We start from the raw sequence: 18,347 nt of genomic DNA on the forward strand, positions 1-18,347 counted from the left end.
TACTTAAGAAAACAAAATATCAAACAAACACTTCACATTTAAGAAAAAAACCTGGGTTGTTCTATGTTAGCAATAAGGAACAAGGGAGAAGCCATATGGAATAATAAGCAACGAAGAAATTCACTCACTTTTTTTTCCCTCTGTTGGTAATTTTTGTGGTTAAATATGCATCACCTATAATGCTTATTTTGTGTCTCTTGGAAAAATACACATGTAGGTTCCACTTATTTTTCACCAGAAAAACATTATAAAATTCATAATAATAAAAATTAAATTATAAATAAGAAAGATTTCTACTGAATGTAGAAGAGTAAATTTAGACAGTAATACCTGAAACAACACCAATTCCATCATCACAGTCATAATCAGAGACTTCACTGTCACTGATTCTTTTGGACCCTGCCAAAAAAAAAAAAAAAATCAGAAATTTATCATTTATTTTTCTGTAAGTTGAAAATAACCTCAGACAATAATACATAAATACATGTAAGGATTCCATATGAGACAGTGAAGCATTAATATAAGCACATAAGAGAAATTATTCATGTTGTATTATTGCAAGAGTATTAGGATACCACCTATTTTCAGCTAAATGTTTAATGTAATATTCAATTAAATGATGAAAAACAGCTCCACAACATTGCTTTTATGAAATATTTTTATACACTTCACTTTCATATGTATTCATTCCATAGAGAAACTGGCATGACACTGCTTGTCATCCAAGTTTTTGTATACAAGGCACCATCCCTGCCCCAAAGTCTTTGGATATCAGAAAAAACAGTAGTAGCAATAATATTAAGTGTATGTAATATTTTCTTTAGGGTGTTAGGAAGCATTATCAGGAGATCAGGCAGCTTCACAAATAGGGTGTGTCCTGAAAACCAAAATCTCTCTGTGATACTTTAGAGGAAGCAAACTATTAAATGCTCTGTCAGAGTACACCTGTCAAAATAGCTAGAGCTTAGTTGAGAAAAGCAGATTCCACATCCCCAATTAGAGCCAAAATGTAGGTCACGTAGGACAAATACATATGTCAGTTTGTGTTTAGCTTAATTTTACTTCTGTCTTCTGTGGAATCTTTTAAACATCATTTGATTGCTGACATCAGGATTAAGCAATAGCTTATGAATGATAATTATTCATTTACTTGTTTCAAATGTGAAAATCCTTGTTCTTCAGCAAAATGGTGTGTCTGTTCTAATTCTCTGGCTGTCTAAAAATAGGTAACTAGAAGGTAGAAGATTTAATCTAATTGTCACCAAACCTTCAATCACATGCAAGATATTTTTATTCCTACCACAGGATGACTTAGTCTGAAAAACACACACAAAAATACCAGTAAAAACTGGGAATAAACATAGAAGCCTAGGACAAAGCAGGATTAATGTTCTATCTATCTGGGTGACAGGCACAGAAAGATCCCTACCCTTCTTTCCCAAAAGAAAACTGGGAGAACAAGTGCTAAAAGGATTTTTGACAAAAATAAGTAGTTGTAAATTTAAAGAAATTTTAGAAATTATTTGAATGATAAGAACTGCTGTTGTTTTTTTTACTGTCTACTATCTATCCACGCACTAGAGGATAGTGGCAGGTGCTTATTCAGCAGCAAGAACATGCTTATGAGATCTGTGTGGAAAAAGTTTGCCGGGCTGCACCCTTCTAGTTTTCAACAGCTAGGTATCCTGGAAACCAAGCTTCTCCTAAGCCATCCTGCGTACCATAACTCACTATTCAAACCATTCGCCACAAACTCATAAAATTTCTGAGTCACAGTATTCTCTTGGTGTCCATAATACGCTATGTCAGAAAGTTCTACCATTTCATTTTGCATTATGTGAAGAGATTTACCTCCCTCTGTTTTATTACTGTTACAATATTTCAGACAATGCCCTCCAAGCTTTTGTATTCTGCAAAACATGAATCAGTATTCTGTATTCTCCCATAGTCATCTTCATGTTTTTCTGAAATATAATTGTTTACTTCCTTTGCATATGCAAACCATTCTGTATTTCTGATTGTTGCTGCTGTTATTTGTATGTTCTCTAGTTCTTCTGAGAGAAGGCAGAAGTGATTGCAGCAATCAAGATGTGGGTATGAATTTATAAACTAGACTGCAGACTATTTCTCTCGCTCTGTTAAAAATTATTCAGCTAGAAAATGGTGTAAGAGTGATACGCATTAATTCTTAGAAAATACAATCTATCCTGCCATTACACTATGCAATTCCAGTTCAGCATTGTTAATTATTGTTATTTAATTGCAGTAAAAGCTGGGGGTTTCCTCACAAATAGGAAATTAAAATTAGTACATAGAAAGACTGCTTTTGTTTCCTAAGACCTGCAATTCTTACACGGTAGAATTATTATTTTAATTTACTACAACAGTTTAGAAATAGCCATGCTACAATGGATAGAGGGAAAGGTGTCTTTGAATTCAAGAAATAACAAAAAGTCTCTCTAAAACAAGAAATAGCAAGCAAGTGATCACAATTAGGACTTGAGAAAACCTAGAAGATTAATAGCAGGAGTGAAAAAATTTTCAGCCTCCTAATGGACTTTCTGAGACTCAGAATTTCTAAAAGCTATAAAGTCTGACAAAGATGATATTTAATCTGATTATTTTCTTAATTATATTATCACAGAGATCCAGTGAAAATCTCTCTTACTTCCCGAAGAAAGAGCATCCGTTCCACCTGTGATGCTGTTCCTGCTGCCATTTTCAGCAGAGCCTTCTACTGCTGTGGCGGTATACATACCAGTAAGCAAGAAGGCTTTGTCTCCATTCTCCTTAGTCACTAATTCAAAACCGTTAAATAAGAATATAATATAAGAACATAATATAAGAATATAATTCAGGCTGTTAAATAAGAATGACAAGATTTGTGACCAAACACTGAGCAAGAGAGTCCTACCAGTTTTGCCTGGGATTTGGCTGGGATCTAAAAGGCAGAAGCCCCCAAAAGTTGCCCAGAGCAGTGCAATTCTGGACTCTGGTAACCCTGGTACTGATCTGGCAGTGAGACTGAGGCTGCTGTGCAGAGAGGACAATAACATCACTCAGGGTCTATCAGAGAGAGAGGATTGCGGAATGGGAAGATAAGGGCAACTGAACAGTTTGCTGATGCTCATCATATAGATGCTTGGAAAGGTTTATATCATGAAAGACATAAGAGGGCTGAATCAACTATGATTTGAATGAATGTTATTTACTAATCATCTAATTCATCCTTATGAATGAATCTAATTAATGACAACTGAGGTTGCCTTTTATTTATGTTTATATTTACAGCTAAGTACATCTGCTTCAACATATTTTTAGAATAATATATTCTGTATTCTGGAGAAAAGATTTGCATCTTTGAGGATGAAAATAGCCAGTTGTTGTCACAGTGGGCTCTAGACTTCTCAGTTGCATAGCTAAAATTATATGCTGTAGTAGTCACAGGATACATCTGGTAGAAAAGAGAGACTAAGAAGATTCAATGGACCACAGCTATAAAAGACAGAGGTCTCTTTCTGTCCCTTCAAACCAATCCACCTTTTCCAGAATTTCTTAATACCTCAACTCCAAATCATCTTCTAGGATCTAGAGACACTTTTCTCTTTTTATATACAGACCTCTGTCTTCAGTCCCATTCAAGCTGCAGGGAAGTGCCGGGGCATGGGGAAAGTGAACGGGCCAGGACTGAGAACTGCCCTAAGGACAGGAGTAGAGAAAGAGTAGCGTCAAGGGAAGAATCAGATTTCAGGGCTTTCTTCAGTTGCCTTTGCTACCACAAAGAGGAGAGTCTTTTGTAATAGCTGACATCCCATAAATGCAACATTATCTGTAAGACAAGATAAGCTCGTTCAGGTCAGATCATCTATTCTACCTCCTCAAGCACAGGCTACCTTGAGCCAACTCAAACAGACTTTAACCAACTGAAAAATAATGTTTAAGTAATATTTCACATTTCCTTCAAACATACATTTAAATACTGGTTAAGAATTCAGAAGAAATTTAAACCAGAATCAATTACTTGGTTTTATTTTTGGAAATCAAAGTTTTCAGGAATGACAGATGAAGGAAAGCATGTCATTTAAATATGTAATGTCAAGAAGTACTGCCTGGAATATGCAACTGCTGCAAAAGATTATATTTATTTAAAATCTCTTCCATTAACTTCAGAAATGGAACAAACTAGAAAATGCACAGGTCAAAATCCTTTATTGAACTGAGTTCAAAATACTCAGCAGTATAACTGCTGGCAGCTTAGTTTAATATTTCTTGCAATTTTTGCAAGAGTAATTTCATCTGCTATATATTAATTTTAGACGGTAAGTTTCTTTTAACCTATTGACAATGTAAATTTGAAGATTTAGTTCCACCTTAGCCACATCTTTTCAAATTATCACTTAATTTTCTAAGTAATTTGAACCCTCGATCATAAAACAGAGAAAGAACAATTCATAGTTTATCTAGCAAACATGACTGAAGGCTCTCACAAATTATTCCAAAAGAATATTGCTAATGAAACTGTATTTTAATTAATATCTTAAAGTGTTTGACAAACACATTATAAAATATGGTACAAGTTTCAAGAGCAAGATTACATTCATTCTAACATAAATTCAAATTGCAGTAAAAAGTTTAAGCATGTAACATCCAGGACACCAGGTGCATCAAATAAATGCATTGGTGCCAATAGTTTGCATACAATTAACTTTTTCTTTGATGGATGTTAAACATGAGGAATGGCATTAATTAAGTCTCACTGCCATTGCACTGAAATATAGCTTATTATTGGCATATTTTTAGGGATATTATTACCATTTTGTCTGATAATGGGATGGTTACAGATGCTAAATATGGACTTCTGAATGCCTTCCACCAGGATTAATGGTTATTACAGTTACAGACTGAAGGCAAAATAGACCCCATGTGGTATGATTAGCTACTGTACGCCATATAAAAATGCCTTAATTCAGTATAACCCAACTGCAGAAAAATCAAAAGATACCTTCTTATTCACTTTAGCAGGTTTAATAGCATTAAACTATCAATAAAGACATTTTCCAGGGACAGCTTACCCATCGAAACCTGGTAACTCTCAGCATCCTCCTTCCCTCATGCTCCTACGTATTCCTTCCCTTCCTGCACAAGCTATCATCCCACCTAGCACAACAACTCTGCAAGAGCATGTACATGCTAGAACTGGAAGCTTATGGCTCTTGCACTGTAGCTTTCATTGCAGGTACTTTCTATTTAAATTTTCACTATTTTTCCTATTTACATTTTTACTTTCTGTTAGGCAGAGAAAGTATTTAAAATATGGTGGTTTCCTAGTCCTAGTGTAAAAATTTTTCCATTTTCACCTTCATGGCTAGCAAGAATGTGAAGAAAAAAAATGAGATGTTTCATTCTGTTGTAATAATCAAATGCCTTTTTTTTTTTTTTTTTTTTTTTTTTTTTTCATTTCTAAGTGCTTTCTGTTTATTTACAAGTCCGTAAAAAACCGTAACACCAGGATGAAAAAATTTCCAACCAAAATGTTTTTTTTTTTTTTTTTTTTTTTTGCTAACTTCACAGAGGCTGCAGTGTTGGTGGCCACGGAAAGCTTTAATAACTCCTGTATAAAAATAAGATGGAAATCACTGAAGAAATTTTTAGAGAATCTTCTTTGGATGCCCCAAGCGGGTCAGTTTTTAGACAATGCATTTAATAACATCCCTTAACTTTTGGACAGCCCTGAAGTGGTCAGGCAGTTGGACTAGATGATCATTGTAGGTCTGGTCTATTCTATTCTATTCTAGGCTAGTCTGTTTCAACTGAATCCCATTTCTCTCCACAACAACATCCTAAATAACTGCAACTCTTCCAAATGAATGAAACAATATGCAATCATAAATATTTTCTTGCAAAGCAACTGAAGTCTTTGGAGAAATCTGAAAGATCTTCTGACTTCTACATGACAAGTGAAGTTGGCATATTAATATACGGTGAAACAATGTAATACCTTCTGTGCTTCATATATTGATGTTTCTGATATAGGCCTCAAGAGAAGACCAACACATGATGTTAAAAACTCTAGTAAAGCCTATTTAACTAACCAATATAGTTATCAGAATGGACTAGGACAGGGGATAGAATAAAAAATAAAATTAAGGTGAGTTAGTTTAAATACGGAGGAAAGTGCCAGATCTATGGCGCAAGAATTCTCCTTTTTTCTTGTGGGAAAAACAAAAAAACCAACCAACAACAACAACAACAAAACCAACCCCAAAACAACAACTACACCCCACACACACACTTCACCCTGCCCCCCCAAAAAACCCCCAAAACCAAAAAACCAAAACAAAACAAAACCACAAAAAGAAAGTAGACCAAGCTCCCCATCTGGGGATCCTGCCCCTTACAACGCAGGAAGCTTTTACAAGGTTGTGTGGACTCCTTAGGGGAGCAAAGGGTAGTGAAGCGTGCTTATGAGCTCCTTCCCTGAAGCTCACAGGGCCTTCACAACCACTGGAAGTAACTTAGCGTTGCCTGTAATTGGTCTGTGTTCAAAACTGACATATAAGCAACCCTAAAATCATTCTCACAGCAACTGTCTTAGAAGACAGTTTGCGCTCTCATATTCATTCAGCCTGTGCCTGAGGGCTCTTAGAGTGAGAGAATTTCTCATGCAGTCCCACTCTCTCCATGCCAATCAGTCACTTCAACCTCCTGCACATAATGGGTTTTTTAAGTTTTTGACCAATTTCACCTACATTGACGTGGGGGTATAAATACCAGATTTAATTAAGTTCCTACAGATCTTTGAAAATGGTTGCTGGATAGAAGAGAGAGAGACAAATCAGAAGCCCTTAATGAAAAAGAAACATTATCAAGCTAATTGTGGCTAATCCACATGTGCACAATTGCCACAGCAAACTTGATGTCTTCCCATGTGAAAATATAAAACATGAGAAGAATGTGAGATTATTTCAGGAGAGAATGGAATAGAAGAAACATGAGAGACTAAAGGTAGATGTAATGGAAACTGAGTTTTATTAGAACTACTCTCAAAAAACATCCTGTGGGTTTATTGTTTCTCTCCATCATAGCATTGGATCTATTTTCTTAACAATATGTGTTTCAGTTTTTAAACAGAACTAAAAGATAATTAGATTAACCAGTTCTCAAGATTCCCATAATTAAGACTGCAGGAGCTACAAAAAGTCCCACATGAAATGCACTACAAAATTTTAGTTTGTAAAATCTGTACATTATTAATTTATTTATATTTAATTAAGGCAAACTTCTTAGATACAGGATCTGGACTTGGAAAATATGTTTCAGCAGAAATACTGATTTTGCCAATACTTCACTTACCCCATGTCTGTGTTCTAACAATACTTACACTAGTTCTCAAACAGCTGTAGTACAACAGTGTTCTTTTTAATATTGCTTAAGCAAAACAGCATTTTCCTAGTGTAATTAATAAAGCTTACTACAGTTTACCTACCAAAGCTCTACCTAAAATAAAGGCAGGCAAAGCAAGTATAGTGTTACCATACTGCTCCAATATCAATATCGAGATGTTAAGAATAGAGAAAGAAAGCAAACAAAAGACCTATGACTGAAAAGCAGACACGGAAAGCCAAGGAACATTTAAGCAATTTAGCATCTGCACAATAGGTAAGAAAAGCACACCAAGAAAATATCAAATTAAATTTTGCATGTATATGGAAGCAATAAGCATTTCTGGCATGCTGAAAATTTACCTGAATTATATGAATATAAGCCTTTATCTGGAAAACAAATATTGAAATGAAGTAGTGTCAGGGAAAAATACATGAATCAATACATGTAACAGGGATGTTTAGAACCTTAAACTTCGATATAACTGCTGCTGAAGACTGAAGAATTTTATATTGTAGGCCACATTCAGTCAAAACAATAAAACTTGAGCAGTTAGGAGAAATTAAACCACAAAAATGCCAATCACTTCTGGGTCAACATATACCCCGTAGTCACAGAGGACTAGTAGAGCTATTACAGTTATTTCCAACTCTAAAATACAACTGCACATTTACTATAAGCAAGTGTTTAACTTTTTAAGCGAAAAATATACTTTCAACTTGGCTTATAATACAAGCTGCTACCCTTAAAATTACTGCATAATGCTGTTGGCACCTCAGGAGGAAGTTATTAGCAGAACTTTCCTGAGATGTAGCTATGTATTCTACTTTAACAGACTCAGAGTGATGTTCTACCTCCCATCTTCAGCTAAATCTTGATTTGGCAAATATGTACATATATTAATACCTTATCTACATATCACTGTTACCAGTGAAGTTAAGAGTCCTAATGTGAGCACAAAGATTAAATACTTGCAATATCTGATTTATTGTTTGCATTCCTTAAGACTGGTTGTTTTATGTTACATGTTTTATCTTTCCATACAACCATACCAGTTTTTCTAAGCTTGACAATATAATACTATGCAAATATCTGCACAGTTATGGAAATCTAAATTGTTTGCATTTTCAGATTTTGTAAATGCGACTTCTGTATAGATGAAGAAGCCAGGAAGTCAGAATAACATGAATAGTATCTTGCCATTAGCAAGATATTATGAATGTTTTTACTCCTTATAGTTGAACAGCTCACAGATACCATCTTAAATATTAAAGAGTGACAGTCCACGAGTAAATGATGCATTTCAGATAATAAGATATGACAGTGTTAGAGGAAAAATGAAAATTTTAATTTCTTGCCAATAATGCTTCACCAGATGCCAATAAGAATTAACTAGATGACTAGTTTCCTTCTGGCAAGTCACACTGTCTGACATCCAGGTATTATTTTAATACATAGACGATATCACTAAATTATCTACTACTTACAATTTCTAACTTTCTGTATTTTCACATTGGCTTTATTGATAAACACAATTATGGCCCAGCTCCAGAATTCCATTAGGATATATAATTCCAAACTGAATAATAGGGATTTTCTTTTTTTCATTATTTATTAACTTTTAGATGTGAGCTTTACTGTATAACTTCTCTAATATTTATATTACTTGGTACTAATCTCTTCCAGTTAGGAATTTCACGAAAAACTGACTCTTATTTGCGTGCAAAATTATGAAAAAATGGAGTATGGGAAAGTTCTCTAGTTTACTGCAGCAACATTAGAAAGTTAAAGTTTCAAGAGTTCCATGCAATAAATAAAACAAAAAAACAGTCTAGAAAGTATTTATATAATTAAAAACTATGGACCTTCTGAATTTGCTTTCTGGAAACACCTGTTAAAGAGGAGATCTTGAAGAGCACCAGAATGTAAAAATATTGATATTATAATGGGTGTGAGGATGAAGGAAGCCGCATTTGTTTCTGTATGGTTACAACACAGAAAGGAAAAAGCTAGAACAGTGTTAAAACCATCTGAAAACTTCATCAGAACCATAACACTGTTACATGATAGTTTATTATGCATCTACAATTAAAAGAAGCTACACACTACCTTTAGCCAGAAAAGGAAGCTACTGTATGGACCTGTATCTTTTAGAATCCTTTTAAAGGTCACTTGACTTGCTATTTATCAACTGCCTAGCAAGGTACTCTACCCTATCCACTGGGACAATTCAACAAAGAACATTGCTTTTCTGTCATCCTTACATGACCGAAGAGTAGTTTAATAGCATGATTCGATCAAGTAACCAGAGCAGCAATGTAATAAATCATCAAATTCCCTTAAAGTGATACAAACCAGGATTTTAAGTATTTTTGTAGTTTAATTATAATAATACAGTTTATTTTCAAATTTTCAAACAGCACAGATTTATTGTCTTAAGATTACTCTATTAGGAAAAAAGAAAATTATTTTGATAGTTTAAGGCCTTTTCAGACACCCCTGTATCATGTTAAATACCTTTTAATTAAAGTATTTAAGAAACCATAGATGTACCATAAATTTAATAAATAAATCATAGGTGTATAATAAATACAATACTGCTATATATATCCATATTTTATGAAAAACACATTGATGCATGAAAACAAAGGTAATATGCCCAAGGCCTGTGCTCCATAAAGAAAGAGAAAAATTAAGGAAGAAGCATGAAAGAGAAAAATTAGTGTTATTCTTGCTTTCTAGGGTAGAATTGTTATAATACATTCATCACTTATCATCTGTGCCACTGACCATAAAATGCTCCATATTATAATTTGAAAAAAAAGTCACTGACGCGTGTTTCCATTAAGTACAACTTGCTTACCCACTAGTGAACAGCATTATTATAATTCCCTGAAGTAAGATTCAGTGACACTGATTTAATATTATCGTACTGACTTACCATATTCACAGCAAAATTAAAGGAAATTGCTGAGACACCAAGATCCTGATTCTGCAGTAAAATGAGACTCCACAGAGTTCAAAGGAAGTCAGTAGCTTTCATTGGAAGACTGAGGTTTGAAATGTAGGGGCTCAGATTCCACAGGGTAAAGTTTCAGATACGTTGTAATTAATTACTATTAAACTTTGATGATTTTGGTACTACCAAGTGTATCTCTTAATGTTCTACAATATATTCTTGAAAATTTTAACTTTTCAATAAAGAGAAGGTTTGAATTAACAGTTATAACAGTTATAACATTCAAGTAATATTTGATTTGATGGTACAGAAACAGAAGTTTGAAAAAACCCAAACCCTCAGCACCCAGCAATGAGAAGTCCACCTAAAAATGTTTTTCAAAAATTAACAAGCAATAGGGACCTTTATTCATGAATCTGGTCTATCAATCTGTTTTTTCTTGTCAGATGTAATAATTTTTAGCATGATAACGTCTCAGCATTGCCCCAGAAAAAATAGTCTGACTTGGGAAAATGTACAAAGCTGACAAAAGTTTACAAAATGTTTTCATATGATTCAAAACACTTTGCTTATGCATTATAGAGGTTTTTTTATTCCCATCTCAATGAGTAAATAAAATTCTGATAAGGAATGTTATATATAGGGTTTTGCACTCCATATGCACTTTTTTTTTTGTAGAACATAACTATACTCCATTTTTGTCCTCCAGATGTTTTTTTATATGTCTTAAGAACCATGAACCTCAGTGAATGGAGTCATCGATGACTTTAACTCTTAAAAGTAATGACAAATTCCCTTTAAAAGAAAGCTACTTCACAGTCTCTTTTTAATTATTTTGATTCTAACTAATTTTTCTGGTGTTCAGTTCTTGAAAAAATACAATCTGATCCACCATTTTGGACTTCTAAATGTTGATTTCCAAACACTGTAATTTCTAAAATCTCTTTTTCAGCAGAGTTTCTCTCACACAGATTTACCACTTCTCCCTTATTGAGGATGCTCAAAACATAAAATTTCAGTTTTGTTTTTCAAGCCATATTGTTCATTCTCACAGGAATTAAAAGCTCTCCTTTCACAGCTGTACATATCTATGCTGTAACTAGAAACCTAAAAATGTCTGGGTTTACTGTTATATTCACACTTCTTCCCATGTTTGGGCATTGTTAAGGGACAGGCATTTAGCTGTTACCTACACTATACACCCACTCTCTGCAGATCGATAATCCAGACAGCTTCATTTTAAAGCTGCAAAATCTGACTTAGAAAACCAGTGTCAGTTACTTTTTATTCCTAATAATCAGGAAATTCTTAAAATACTTGAAATAAAACAAAATCTGCTCCTAAAATCAATTCAACTGTTCAATTAAAATCAATTCAATCAATCAACAACTGTTTTTCAAAATATACAATAACCCAATATTATCAACTAAACAGCACTAGCTCACACTGCACAAATGCATATATTACATGGACATAACTGTAAAAGATTGAATAAGAATGTCTCAGGTACAATTTGATGTCTGTTATCTCTCTATTATGGGCTACATGTGGAGGAAGCAATTTTTGATTTACAGTCGCATGATATAAACCCTGCTTGATTTCAGTATCAGTTGTCAATAATCAGTAATACTAACAAGAACTAACAACTATAAAGACACCATTCAAACCACATTCAATTTTCAATGTAATCTGTAGTAAGCCTCTTACCTAATGTGAGATGAACAATAATACTGTGGCTTAACCAACAACAGGAATTCACAAATCTTTTTAAAAATAATCTTTAATTTTCTGTTTATAATCTCTTTTCAGAGGCAATATAAAAAGAATGTCAGTTTGTCTGTAATTCTAGCTAATGCCACCTGGACTTCTTAATGTACGTCCAATTTTATGTCAAATGTTAGAGAAGATGAAGCCATTTTAAAAATTCACTTCAAAAGTTCAGCACAATAAGTAAAATAGACCTAGTCATTATCTCATATTTCACGTGAAATAGCTTGAAATACACTCATTGGCTAAAAAACGGTTTATGAACATCTGAAATATAATTAAACCTATTATGTCATAATCCTACATTCTATAGTAATTCCAGTTTTTTAAGTAGATGTCTTTCAAAAAATACTAAGAAAAAAACATGGTGATGATCCTTCATCACTAGGAAGTTAATGAATTGTATGGATCAGAGGACTGGGCAAGAGAAGGTGGACAGCTGGCTTAAATCAGTCTGTACAACAACATAATGCCCACTCAAAGACATCAAGAGAGAAACACGTGTAGAAACTAAGCTACTGTCTCTGAAAGCTGGTTCCTAAAAAATTGACCTATGGGGCTCTGTGGGAAGCTTGCACTTTGCTACTGGCTACCTGTAAATATAGGAGTTCAGTGTTCAGGGCTGAAAACCTGCTCTTCTTCAGGAATGCTACAATTCAGTGATATTAAAAAAAAAAGTGGTAAGTGTAGGTGGTTCTTTTAAACTACCTTCAGAGAATAACATTTAAGTATTGTCTTCAAATATATGTATTTATAGCTACTTGGCAATCATGAAGATAAGAAAGCTGAGATGTGTATTTATACCAAGAGCAAACAACCTTGTAATTAAAAATATCTCATTATTTCTCTCACTAAAGTTTTTGGGAGCATGCAACAAAGTACTTCATATTGTACTCACTAATTCTATACACAGAAGCATCACAGAAATGAACAAAAGGTGAGAGGTCTGAACTGCTCAGATTTTGCAGCCTCAGAAATTGAAACAGCCTACTGCATAACTGTGTTCTAAGATGTGCTTTGAAAAAGGCAGACAAACAGGCTAGACATGCCTCGTCTTCACTCTAGAGATTTTTTTTCACATTGCTGTAATGTGACACTGGATAACATCTTCTGTTTCATAATATACAATAGTTGTTATTGAAGGATACAAGAAAAGCTTCAGACACGAGAAGCTAAGATATTAATTTTAATATTCTTTTGAAAGCTCCATAAAAAAGTAAAAGAACCAGACTTCTACACGTTATTCATGTATTATACATATTTCACTTAGTGAAGGCAGACAGTCATAAGATGTGTTGTCTGCCCTTCACCAGTCCCCTGGTGATGACGTTTAGGCTGAGAAGGGCTTTGGAGGCCATCTGGTGCAACACCTGTTTCAGGTTTGGCCAGCTTATATTGCATTGCTTTCGGCCTTGTCCAACTGAGTCCTGGATATCTCCAGTAGAATATTCCATCATCCCTCTGGACCACAAGAAATACTTTTATTTCCATTACAGAGATGAGACACCAATTTAGGAGAAAAAAAAAAAGAAAAAAGTATTTTTTAATTGCTAAATGGACTCTGCTACCATTGCAGAAGTGTGACCAGATGATAAATTCCCACTTGAATGCCTTTCTAGTCTCCCAAAAGGAGGTATTTTATTCTGTACATGTTAAACTGTTTAAACTGAGTATGATTTATAACACACAAGGATTCAAGAAGAGCATATATTCCCAGGACACTAGAGAAACTCATTCTTTATGGGATATCCATATTAGTACAAAAGCAAATAGCATAATTTATTTGTAGGAGTATGTGAATTCTCCAGCAATCACAGTAAACGTCTGACACTGCTTATTTGGCTGAAGTGTTTAGAACCTCAGGTTGTCAAAGTACCACTCTGGGAACAGACAGGCAAAATCATCTTCTCTGAAAAGCAGGACTTCTACACCAAATCTTAATGTTTCACCAAACCAGAAGTTCTAGTAAGTCCTTCCCCCTACATTTCCAGACGGGTATATAAGATTGTTCAGTTGAGCACAGTATTATTAGTATTTATTAGTATTAAAAAATACCTTATTGACTTCCAGATATTCAGTCAGATCATTGAACAGCCCTTTGGTCCAGTATTACTACAGTCTTTTTCAAAATAAAGCAGTTACTGTTTTATTCATTCTTCATGGAATTTATTGCTCAAACAGGAATTACTATAATGAAACAGTGTTTGTTTGCAGGACTGAGTATTTCCTGAAAACAAAAATTTCACTAAAATTGCATATAATCAGATATTGAAATGTCCACCTGGTCTGTAAAAGTAATTTTACATGAAAAATTTAACTTCCAAAATGTGTTACAAGATGGCAGAAAAAGATAGAGGAAAAATAATTTTAAAATTTTACTTAAACAACAGTAATGGTACTTGAGAAGACTGAAGAGAAATGAATTGAAACACAACTCCTTACCTGTTAACTATCATTTCTTTCCTCTTTTTGTGGATAGGTATAACCTTACAGCTTCAGGGCTATGCACTATAACTCTCTGTTAATATATCTGTCTAGGAATATTATGATATGGAGCATTTTAATCCTTCTCACCATCCAGTGCACAGATACAAAAACTGTCAACTACATGAAACACTTACATAAAGGGATTACTTAGTAGAGATTCCACAGAAAACACATGAAATATCCAAGCTTGTTTGAGTGACGACACATGCATATGTTTCTGTGAGTTTGTGTGCAACGCATGCACACACACACACACTCATGTACAAAGACTCAGAAAAACCCAAAGAGTTTTCAGAAATAGTTTTGGGGCTGTTGGGGTTTTGGGTTTTTGTTTTTTGGTTCTTTTTATATCAGCATCAACTGATATTTTATAAAGTTACTTCAGAGAAGGATAACTTTAAATCACTGACAGTACTGAACAGTTAACTAGAGAAACAATGAAGTAGTAAGGAAACAGATTTTCACCCTTTACTGTCTCATTCTTATATATTTTTATTAGCATATTGTATATACTCTATTTTCAAAATATCTACGGATAACATCCAAGTACTGTGGATCAAGTATACCAAACTCTACAAAACAGAATTTTAAGATAAATTCCATTTGTGAATGTACCATATGTAAATAGTATCACAACAAGGCAACAGGCCATGGTACTAATTCAGGTACATATGATGTTATATACAGGTCACTTTAAGAAGTATGAGCTGAAAAAGAAGGTCCCACACATTCAATTTTGTTAAATGATGAGATGATAAAGATATTATACAAGATAAGACTTCGAGATAAAAATAGCACATTGCAGAAGACCAAGATAATTTGCTCAATCTCAGGACCTGAACTAGGAAGTCTCATAAGAAAAAAAACGGTGTATTGCACCAGTGTTCAGTATTACCATTTATAGCACGTCAGACTTTCATGAGTAATCATAAATTACCTAATTCAGAATACAAATGAACACACGAATTCTGTCACCTTCCCATCTAAATGAATTTAATATACTTTATGCATTAATTCAAATGAACTATATGCAGTGTGTAAAACTCACAACCTACTTTGTAACCTCCGTGTGGGACTCTCACCATGGAGTTGTCTGCGTGGCAAATATGGTGAGGGATGGGGAAGTGGTAATGAAGAGACATCGTGTGTTTGAAGTTTGTACCAGTGAGGTTCATCATCTAGTAATGCTGTCTCTAATTCAATCAGAATCTAAAAAAGAAAAAATGGTTAAAAGAAGGAAAGCACTACATAACAGAATATTTTAAAATAGCTATGTTAATAAATTTTATTCTATTATTCTCTTATTGTTAAGAACATTGAAGGTTTGTAAAAATCTTGCATTTAATATGAAGGGAGTTCAGGTGTATTTTACAGCACTAAATAAATGAAAAATCTTTCTACAAAACCATTATTACTTTGTGACAACTTCACAGCATTCAAATATCTTGTAGCAAAGTAGTCAGCAACATTCCAACATTTTGGTAAAATATGACTACAGATAACATGGATTTTAATGAACGACTCTAAAAGAAATTGAGGAATCACATGCATGCTGTTACTAAACTGGAACAAACTCAGAGAGAATCTCATATCTGGACTATGCGGTAAGTGCAAGACCAGTATTTGTACACTACTAAGTTAAATAAGGACAAATACAACAGCTTGCTTTGTTTTGCTGTATTTAATCATGTTTTCAAAAGTATTGTATCTAATGTGAATATATGAGTAACTATAATTCTATAGAAAATACCTATAATTGCATACCTCTCCTAAAAATTCACTTTCTTCCTCTCGAACTCGTGCTTGGTCCCAAAGAGTAATTTCTAACATTCGTTCCCTAAACTCTCTCCGATGAACTGGAGAATAAATGAATGTCTGATTCCACTTAGGTTCCAGTGTCTTCTTTACTGTTTTTGTTCTTCTTTTATTTTTATCACTGCAAAAAAAAAAAAAAAAAAAAAAAAAAAAAAAAAAAAAAAAAAAATATTTAAAAAGTTCAAAAGACCATTATCCTACAAGTCACAACTGTATCATGGAAAGTAGGAAACATTATATCAGCAGTATATTTTGTAGTCTTATGGGAACTATTAGCGATGTCAGGATTAGTCTTTTATAATAAAAATACAGTACAGCACATATATTAAGCATATTTTATCATTTCATATTAAAAACTAAAGTTAGATGTTTTCTAGTTCATGCAGCAATTGCAATTTTAAAAAGTTCCCTGAAAAACAGGAATGTTTATTATGTTTGTTATGAAAAAAGTATTTTATAAAGCAAAATATACTACAGTCTGAGCAAAATATCTGCATTTCAGATAAATGAGCCAGCTGGTTCACTCAAGCTTCCAGTCCCATAGCAGCTGACTCTTCAACTGCAGAGCAGGAGGGAGCAGCTGGCCCCCGTGAGGGAATGGTAAGGGAGCTGTGGGAAGTATAGGGCCTTCTCCACAGGCTTTTCCAGAAACACCAGGAAAAAAAATTGTTCTCAAAAAAGCTACCAAAATCCTTTTAGGTCACCCCAAGGAACCACCCAGGTTGAAGGTGATCTCCGTTACAAGGTTGGCCTTAAGTTTTGGAGCCCAATGAGGTCTCCATGCAAGGCTACCATGGAGCTCCTGGCCCTGGCTCAAGGGCATGGTTGAAAGCTATGTGTTTTGCAGAATATTTCTGCTTCAAAGAATTAGTATTTTCTGATGAAAAATTCTCCTGATATTTTCTGATGGAAAATTCTCCTGAGAGTACTGACCAGAGTTCTCATAACAATGCTTAATTTTAAACCAGCTGATTGCTGCATAATGCAGCAGTAGTCCTAATTTATGTAGTTTTTTTACTATGGAAATGTAGATATTGTCCATTTGCTAATACTTGCAACTGTGATGTAATTACTGCATTTCTGAACTGTTACTTAGAAGCTGGATCAAAGTATTAACTAAGAAATAATATTTTTAGACATGTTAAAACAAATAATGTAATTATTTCTATTTTACTAAAGATTTGTTTAGCTTCGAGAACTGAAATAAGTTACATTGGACAAGCTTTTCCCAGGAAGTTTGTTTGATCAAAGAGAGTTCACCAACATCATCTAATTAAATGCTTGAATTCAGTGTATTTTACCTCTAGCACGTTTCCTCATTTTACCTCTACACAAGAAATATATTGTTGTGTACTTAGCTTTTACCTCTAAGGAAAGGAAAATGGACTTGCACATCAGAAAAAAACCCCACAGTTCAATAAGACCAATTGCTGATTCCTATATAAGTGACAGAAAACACATTTAATAATAAAAGAAAAAGTTCTGAATACTTCACACAAATGGGAAACACTGGTACAGCATAATAAAATCCAATGTTATATAACTTTCTCTACCTGTATACTAGAAAGTATTTAATTAAATATTTTTCTTCTATATATTTTTAGTTACTAAAACTTACATTGTGAAGCATTCTGAACACAGATATTTTTGGTAGCTTTATTAATCTTGAAAAAGTAGCTAAGATAATTTAAGCAGACTTCATTCTCAGTTTAAGTGCAGCTTCAGCAACTCCAAACACACTACAGCAATTCGAATACACTAAGAATTTAGCCCCAGTTCAAATACGGGTGAACCCAAGACAATACACCCAAAACCTTTTGTCACTAATAGGATTGCAATTTATGCAGTCACAGAAAATTTTCTTGTCAACACATAGTATACAATGAAAGTGGAAAAGCAGTGTCTTCCAAAATACTGAGTAGCTGTAGCTCATGCT

General features: G+C 33.9%; 1 protein-coding gene across 1 annotated transcript in view; it reads right to left on the minus strand.

Moving 5' to 3' along the window:
• Positions 1-330: 330 nt before the first annotated feature.
• Positions 331-18,347, minus strand: part of LOC104491255 (regulating synaptic membrane exocytosis protein 2-like) — a gene marked incomplete at both ends in the record, with an annotated part of 61,898 nt that continues 43,881 nt past the window's right edge. The window contains 4 exons of the mRNA XM_010133642.1: positions 331-399; positions 2,669-2,797; positions 15,652-15,805; positions 16,361-16,532. Of these exons, the coding sequence (XP_010131944.1) occupies positions 331-399; positions 2,669-2,797; positions 15,652-15,805; positions 16,361-16,532 (524 nt within the window). The remainder of the gene's footprint in view (positions 400-2,668; positions 2,798-15,651; positions 15,806-16,360; positions 16,533-18,347) is intronic.

Source organism: Buceros rhinoceros, unplaced genomic scaffold (assembly GCF_000710305.1).
Source record: "Buceros rhinoceros silvestris isolate BGI_N320 unplaced genomic scaffold, ASM71030v1 scaffold4523, whole genome shotgun sequence".
In the NCBI taxonomy this organism is placed as follows: Eukaryota; Metazoa; Chordata; class Aves; order Bucerotiformes; family Bucerotidae; genus Buceros; species Buceros rhinoceros.